Here is an 8,764-nt window from a genome sequence, read left to right as displayed (position 1 = left end):
CCGTGCAAAATAAATAAAATAAATATAAATATTGTATTAAATTTATGAAAAACAAATAATTTAAAATGTAAATAATGCATTAAACATCAAATGACTTTTACGAATGAAACATTAAGTCGGGAATCCACTTATGAATATGATCCCACCACTTAAAAAGTGATTCTTCTTCCAAAAGAAAGAACATCACTGATAAATATGAAGAATACAAAATAACAATAATAATAATAATAATAAATAAATAAATGCTTTTATTATCTAATTTAATATATGCTCATTAAAATAAGGCATTTTCTAAAATGTTAAAGAAAATGTGACCTAATTAAGATAATAAAGACAATATTATAGGACTAAACTGGATTATATTGAACTATTTTAAATTCAAACCAATAAAATTGGAGTATTTTAAATTTAGCTCAATATATTAGCCAGGGTATTTGTTTTTACATTTCTATTTTATCTCTACACAATCTCATTCAAAACGAAATATCAAAAATACCCTTATTTTATTTTATTTTTTTCAAACCCTATCAGTTCTTGTAATGTCGTCGCTTCTCCATTTCAACTGGCCACACCACGAGTTTGAAGAAGTTTGAAGACACCAAAACCAATAGAGACAATGGTAGAGTAATTTTCAATTGAAATTCAGCGTAATCATCACCAAACACCTTTACCTTCCCCAACGAAAAAAACCCTCGCCACCGTGTTGCTCTCTACCAAATCCATTCTCCTTCTCATTTCCATACTCTACCGTGTTGATCTTAATAATTAATATGCAAACTTGGGTTAAAGAAGGATTTGGTAGTCCACCGTCTTCAAAGCCTAATAATGAAGAATTCTTGTTTTTGTATGGGTCAAATTCTTTATTTTTCTTTTCTTTTAAAGTTTGAGGGTCAATATTATATGCAAGTAGATTAACAACTATAATTTATCAAAACTAACTCAGCAATACCAAGACTTTTTCTTCTAGCTCAATGGACATTGATGATTTTACAGAATAAAATAGTGAATTATGGAAACAACGATAAAATAATGTTTCTAATGATTTAGATATTTTTGATATTTCAAAATAATGGAATTGTATATATATTTTTTGATAATGCTACTAGAATTACATAAATCGGTCTTGGGTTTAGAAAATTATATTGGCATAATACAATTAGATTGGCATCCTCCACGTGGTTATATTAAAACAAATATATTAAAAATAAAATAATACAAATAGTTATAGCTGAAAAGCCCACAAAAGACAAGACAACAAAATGGGCGTCTCTGCTCATCTAGCTGTTTAAACTTTTTTTTTTTTTTTTTAATTGACATGTATATTACCCCATTGTTTTCCACAAATAAGATGAAACTCAAAAAAACAAAAAAACAAAAAATGTGTCGGCAAGTGACAGACAGACAGGCGGAGTGGCAAATTACCACTCTCTCCTCCAACCGAACCTAAATAATACATATTAAAAAACAATTCAGTAAAAAAAAAAAATAAGAAAAATGAAATAGAGGGATTTACAAATTACAATCATCAATTTATGTGAAGCTTAGCATTTATGGTGGGGTAGTGATGAGAAAAGGAATGAGATGGAAGAGATTTTGGAGTTGATGGTATTCAAGATCTGATTAGCACCAGGTCTAAGAGCAGCCGTCTCATTAAGGCACATGGCCGAGATTGAAAGCATGGTTTTCGCTTCTTCCACGTCAAAGTCTCCAGCCAAGCGTGGGTCCACCATTTCGGCCACCTTCCGATGTTCAAAATCGCGGACATCAATCAACGTGGGCCCCACAACCGACACCAACATCTGACCGCTGGTTGAGCAGAATGCCTCTTTGCCTGTAACAAGCTCAAGCAGCAGCACTCCATAGCTGTACACGTCATTCTTCTTGGAAGCTATACCAGTTCTTATATAGTGTGGGTCTGTGTAACCCGGAGATCCCATCATCATCACCCTCCTTCTGTTGTTGTTGTTGTTGTTGATGTTGTTGTTCCCAGTAGTAACCATTGATGAAAACCCCATCTTCGCAAACCCGAAATCGCAGAGCTTGCAGTTGAGATTTTCGTCCAGTAGGATGTTTGAAGCTTTTATATCTCCGTGAACGATTTGCAGAGCGCATTTCTCGTGAAGATATTCGATTGCTTCGGCTACCTGGAAGGCTATCGCCATTCGGTTTTTCCAAGGAAGGACATAATCATCATCATCACCATGGAGCTTCTCTTGCAAGTTCCCGTTCGATACGTACTCAAATACCAAGGCTCCTTCTTCTGTCACCACCCAATTCAAAAAAGAAAATTAATCTTCAATTTCAAATATATATATGTAATATAAGTTTTCTATGATCAATATTGATGTCCAAACTACAGTAGATGTGAGCGTCCTATTACCATTTATAGAATGCAAAAGTGGCATTATATTGCTATGTCCATGGTAATTTGGTCCCTAAAAAGTGACCTCTTACTGATAATAAAATAAATCCTTTGGTCCCTGAAAATTGACCAATTATTGATAATAAAATAAATTTTTGATAATTTTTGTAAAGAATTTCCTTAATATATAAGTTATATGTTGTACATCATTAAATAGTTTATGTTATATTTTATTGTGATTTATTAGTTTATTATTGATAATATTATTTTGACATTAAAAATATTAATTGAAATTAATTTAATTGATAAACCATTCAAATTTATATATAGAAAATCATTAGATTTAGGATATCGAATTAAAAAAAATATTGTAAATGTTCGAAAAAATAATTATGGTACTGTTAGATGATAAAACAATATGGATGAAAGAATATATCAATGTGACAGTAAATAATTACGTACCTCGATCAATATCATCGGAGTAGCCGACAAGCTTGACGATATTGTGATGATGAAGGTGAAGAAGGATGTCCAATTCCTGCTTGAAAACTCGAGTGCCACTCTGGATCTTAACAGCCAAATTAGATTGAGAAATATTAATATCGGAGTCGGCGGCCGCTAAGAAGACGGTGCTGAAGCCACCGGATCCGATCACCTTATCTTTAGAGAAGTTGGAAGTGGAGCTCTCTATCTCCTTCCAACTGAATTTCCTTACAACATCCATATCCATATCTTTCTTGGAATTCTCATCATCATCATAATCATCACTAAGAATATTTTGCTTGGGTTTCTTACTTGTGAATCGGAGGCACATGAACAAGTTCTTCATCATATATGGTAATTAATTTAACTAGTACTGATGGGAAATGAATGTATATAGCCAACAGGAAATTAAGAGATGGTAGCCAACAAGCCAAAGTCAAATGAAGAAGTCCTTGGCGTCTTTTAATGGATATATAAGTAAAGACGTGTTAGGTAGGAGTGGGGAAGAGACGCAGAAGAATAGGAAAGAGGAAGACAAAGAAGGCAGAGAGAATAAAGACAGAGAACACAGCAGACAGATTAATGGCATATAGACAAAGAACACAGCAGACAGATTAATGGCACCCGTGTGGAGCTTTAGATTTGTGAGCGGAGGTTGGAGGCAAAATCTGACACCCCCCAAGATTCTAAATCTGATATGAAGTTTCCAAGCATTAGCTTCTCCACCTTTCTCATTATTTTGTAAACATGTTCTATTTTTTCCTTAACAGTGTTTTGACTACTGCTCCCTATATATGTATATATATTTTATTATTGGAGGCCGGATTTGATTAATTTATTCCTTTCAAAGCCGGTTGCTTTTCTCACCGTGAGATGATCTAATTGTGCAAGTATTCAATTCTACCAGATTTTGACCCTATCGAATTCTTTATTTTATTTATTTATATATATATATATATATATATATTTTTGGCGCCTTTGGATACAATGTGCATATGAAAATTAATTTTAGAAAGAAAAAAAAAATTATCATTATCCGTTACAATTATTAATGAAATTAATAATAATTTACCAATAATTAAATTGTATTAAAGGTTAACGTTACTGGTTTTAAAATATCAAATAGATTTTAATATACTTAATTACTTACTTAAAATATAAATTTCATTAATAATGATTATAAATGATAATATATAGCAATAATACTCTTACCATTAACTTTAAATTCTGGACTGATCAAGTGGAGGTAAAGAATTATGCTCTCCCATTTCAACATATGTCCAAAAAAATAAACCTAAAAATAAACAAATAAGGTAAAAAAGCCCTTTTATTTGCCAATGCCAAACATACTTTTATATTGAATTCATTTTCATATGGAGGTGGAGATGGGTCCTCTGATTTTTTTTTTTTTTTTTTTTTGTGGCTCAAAGATGGGTCCTTTGATTTTAAGTTATGGTAGTAATGGCAATTTTATTGAGATCCTGCGTGCCTTTCGTGGGAAGGGACACCATATGCTATGCCGAAGCCTGTGTCAGCTTCTTTACGTGTCCACTTGTGATTTGATGTGGAGAAAGGTGGGCAAGAGCCATCAATACACCAACAGCAAGCTAATATATAAAATTATTTAATAGCAATGTAATAATGAGTAATGATTCTTTTATTCATATCATCAATATTTCGCTCTTTTTATTTTTTTATTTATATAATTTAATATTTAATACAGACCGCATATGCATATCCCAAATTAATAATTAACAAAATATTTCTAAGTCAAATCTTAAGATTGCTCTCCTCACTCTCCTTTTCAAGTGTTTAACACGAGGAATAGTTCCTACGACCCACTCCCCACAAACTTTATTGTTCCTGCTCTCTGAATATGACTTCAAAACCACTACTTTCTCCCCCACATTTAAAATTAATAAATAAAATTTCACAATTATCTTTGGTTTAAGTTCAAAAGGTTACTGTTTTGTATTTCTGATTTATTAAAAAAAAAAAGAAGTAAATTTAGACCGTATTTAAAATTATATAAAAATTTAAAAAAATAACTCTTCAAGATATAAATTCCTAATTTTTTTTAAACAATAATACTAGAGTATGAAGAAATTGTTTACTAATATTTAATTGGTTTGTTGTTTGGTTTGTTGTTTGGTTCACATATCCATATTATTCGAATAGAGTAATATTAGAAGTGTCAAAAAATTTACCAAGTCCTTTTCATAAGTGTATATGAATTACTATTTTATTGGTTGGACTATTAAAATAATATAAATATAAATAAATGAATAATTAAAAGATAAATATAATTAAATATTTATCAATCAAATAATGATAATATATTTTGTAAACATTTTAGTAAAATTTTGATAAATTATTTTACACTTTTAGTATTGTTCATTTGAATATATCAACTAATAATATATTAACATATTATATTATATCTCATCATCTGATAACAAGTTTTAATAAATAATTTTGTGTTTATAGCACTATTGGTTTTTTTTTTTTTCTTTGCTTATTGTGTCATCATATTATTAATGTTAACAATAATATTAGAATGGCCAATTTATTTATTAAATCATGTGCTGAAAGATGCCATAATATTTAATTATCTTATTTTTTTCATTTAGCCATTTAAGAGTTCAGTTACCTATATTTAAGTTATACGACAGTACTAACAAATAATATATTAAGACATTTTATTTGATATATATTTTGGTCCTATAGTAGTATAAATATGTTATAAGCACCATCTAATTTACCAAAATATCTACTAATGAAATATGTGTCGTTATTTAATTAGTTTAAATTTAGTAACACTTATTTTTCAAAAGTTATTTATCTAGTTTTAAGTTATATTAATATGTTAACCAATCAAAATAATGACAAATATTCTTGAACGTGTATTTTTAATAAATATGTTGATAAAATAGATGGTGTCTCTAATATTATTCGTAACATTGTTGTAATTTAAAATCTTTCTAAATGCTATAGGTACTAAAAATATGTTTACTAAGTAAGGAGATGTTATTATTTTATTGATTTATATTTAATTAATTAATCATTTTAAAGATTCATTTATTCATATTAAAGTTGTATTAATTTTTTAACCAATAAAATAAAAACATATCATCATGATAAAGATGTTAAATTTCTTGATACCCTAGCATTATTTCTTAAAAGATATGATACAATATTTAATTGGTTTATATTTAATAACATTTATTTTTTAAAAAATTCATAACTAAATTATATTAATATAAAATTCATAACTAAATTATATTAATATATTATCTAATAAATTATTGACATATAATAGAGTGCTTTTGGACAAGAATTATTACCCGCATTGCATAGGAACGTAAAATTACTTAAAAACCTTTTTTTGTTATATTTCTTTTTTCTTTTCGAAAATTTTGACCAAGTTTTCTTTTCCTTTTTTTGGGATTTTTAAATTAAGCTCTTATCTTCATCTACATACATTTTCTTCGACATTAGTTTTTAACCCGTGATTGAAACAAATTTTATTTCAATCGTACTTACAATTTTTCTTAACTTTTCCATTGGAATACAATCTCCTCCATATAACAACTCCTCCTCGTGGCCACCATTGACAATAATATAATCGCCATGCGATAAGATAGATAGGCACAAAATTCCTCTACCACAAACGCTAGTTAAAAATAAAAACTCAATAGTCATTGGTGGAGAAAAGCCGTAATTATATCTATTGGAGAGGTTAACTACTAGTCCTTCGCTGCAAGCCATCAGCGTTATACCTAATTGTTGTTGTTTTACTGCGATGGGCTATGAAGAAGAAGCCTAACCCCTAAAGAAAACTAGGCAACCAATCATATAAAAAATAAAAAAATAAAAAAGGTCAAAAGGAGTTTAGGTAATTACATATAAAAATGCAGTGGGGATGGCAAATTTGGTTTTGTATAAGCGCCACCAAGATATATATCTTGGTAATGATTCCATTAAAATATTGGTATTTTAAAAATAAGAATAATAATCAAATTTATGATAAATATTTTTTTATTATTATTATTATTCAAGTATTGATTCCGATATATAGAATCAAACATATTTGAATTATTTAATTTGTTCATTTCATTCTTTAACTATTTCCATTCTAACATTGGTTCCATTCCCATTCTCTTCCAACTACCAAATATTACTTTAATTTTATTTTTGGAATAAACCAAATATACGTACCTTTATTAGTGATCCATTTATAATAGAAAAAATATGGGGAAAAAAAAAAGAAAAAAGAAAAAAGAAAGAAAGAGATGAATGTCCCGCTCATAAGGGGGAATTAGTGGTGAAATGGCAAGCACCATAATTTTTTTTTTTTTTTTGTTTTTTTAACAGCAAGAGCCATAATTAAGCGAAATATAATTTCATGTCATTATAATAAGGTAGCTCGCTTTAAAAATTGTTAAGCACTCTTTATCCTGAAAGAAGAGTTTGGTGTGGAAAGCAGAGATGGCTATTAAATGGTTTCCATAGTTCAGTTTTAAAATGAGAATTATATTCTTTAAAAGACACAAAAAATAATAATAATAATAATAATAAAATAAAAACAATACTATGGATACCAAAAAGTCTATCAAAATATTTACATGTATTAATATGACATTATTGATTAAAAATTAATATAATTTAAATAATATGGATAAGAAAACCTTTAAAGATTATATGTAACTTTATAAATATATTGGTAGATTGTTTAATATCTTTAGCATTATTAAAAAATAATAATAAAAAGGTTCCACCCACACCTATGACTGAGATGATAAAAATGTTCCACTTCCATCTATGATTGAGAGGTTATGGATTTGAGATAGCTAGGTGAGAAAATGATTAATCATTCATAAAAATAATAATAAAAAGTCTAATTTCTATTTGTAGAGTATATAAACAAAAAAAAAAAAAAATGTGTAATAACACCTATGTTGTTATTGCTTTACATAATTGCAGTTACATGTCTAGTTTGATATCCTCTAATTTTTAAATTTCCACTTTTGGACTCAGTTTCAAAACTCCATTTTGAACCATAATTTTTTTGCTTGCTGCAATTTTGACCATTTTGATTTAGAGGAAGACTAAAGGCCGATCATATTATCGGTATTAAAATGCATATATCTCAAATTAGAAAGTACTAAAGTACCAAATATTGAATAAACTAGAAAATATATATACACACATCTAGTAACTGTATAGCACTTTTAGGTTTTAAATTTTGCATTTTAACATTTTCTATTTTAAAGAGAATTGGATTTTCATTCTCACATCATAAGTCACATAAGAGTCACATAAGACACAGCTATCAAAACTCCTTTAAGCCAAAAGTCAAATCAGACCAAATTGCATCAAATTAAAAAATTAAACATCAAAATAATGAGTTTTAAAATTATTTGCCAAAAATGCAAAACTATTTAACAAAATGGTATGAAAAATGCAATCAACCTTGCAATATAACAATTCTACAAAAAAAGTAAAATAAATATATCACACTTTCAGTATATATAGCCAACTAAAATTGTATTGTATTTAAATCTTTTTCTATGGTGCATATTAGGTATACATCATAATTTATGCATTTAAAATCAAGCAATATATTATTTGAAATTTTTGTCAGACAATATGTTGTCTAATATTTGATATGCACCATACCAAAATTGTATATTTAAATACGTTAAAAAGAGGTAGACAAATTTAAATTTCATGGATATGTTGTTTTTCTTAATGTAAATATATAGATTATCCAATGTTACATTTGTTACATATACATGGATAATTTTGCATTTACAAAATGTGTAAACTGTAGACTAACTATTAGGTTGATGAAGATTCAAAGGAAATAATCTAATGAGATATAAATGCAATTTCCATTAAATATAAAAAGTAGAGTTT

General features: G+C 28.1%; 1 protein-coding gene across 1 annotated transcript; it reads right to left on the bottom strand.

Moving 5' to 3' along the window:
• Window positions 1-1,253: 1,253 nt before the first annotated feature.
• LOC107421984 (probable receptor-like protein kinase At1g33260) lies at window positions 1,254-3,651 on the bottom strand. Its single transcript, XM_016031357.4, has 2 exons — window positions 2,825-3,651; window positions 1,254-2,260 (listed from the first exon to the last, which is right to left on the bottom strand). Exons 1-2 carry the CDS (start codon window positions 3,192-3,194, stop codon window positions 1,542-1,544), a joined length of 1,089 nt encoding a protein of 362 aa, XP_015886843.3. The 5' UTR covers window positions 3,195-3,651; the 3' UTR covers window positions 1,254-1,541.
• Between the last annotated feature and the right edge of the window lie 5,113 nt (window positions 3,652-8,764).

The sequence above is a fragment of the Ziziphus jujuba genome, chromosome 3 (assembly GCF_031755915.1).
Source record: "Ziziphus jujuba cultivar Dongzao chromosome 3, ASM3175591v1".
Taxonomy (NCBI): domain Eukaryota; kingdom Viridiplantae; phylum Streptophyta; class Magnoliopsida; order Rosales; family Rhamnaceae; genus Ziziphus; species Ziziphus jujuba.
The sequence above is the reverse complement of the archived record's forward strand: the minus strand, read 5'-3'. Positions and strand labels throughout refer to the sequence as shown.

What these genes read in the sequence shown, in the direction of transcription:
- LOC107421984 (XM_016031357.4), bottom strand. Translation starts at nt 3,194, where the DNA reads ATGATGAAGAACTTGTTCATGTGCCTCCGATTCACAAGTAAGAAACCC. An exon ending in CTCCGATGATATTGATCGAG is followed by an intron (nt 2,261 to 2,824) that starts GTACGTAATTAT and finishes GGGTGGTGACAG; the next exon opens with AAGAAGGAGCCTTGGTATTT.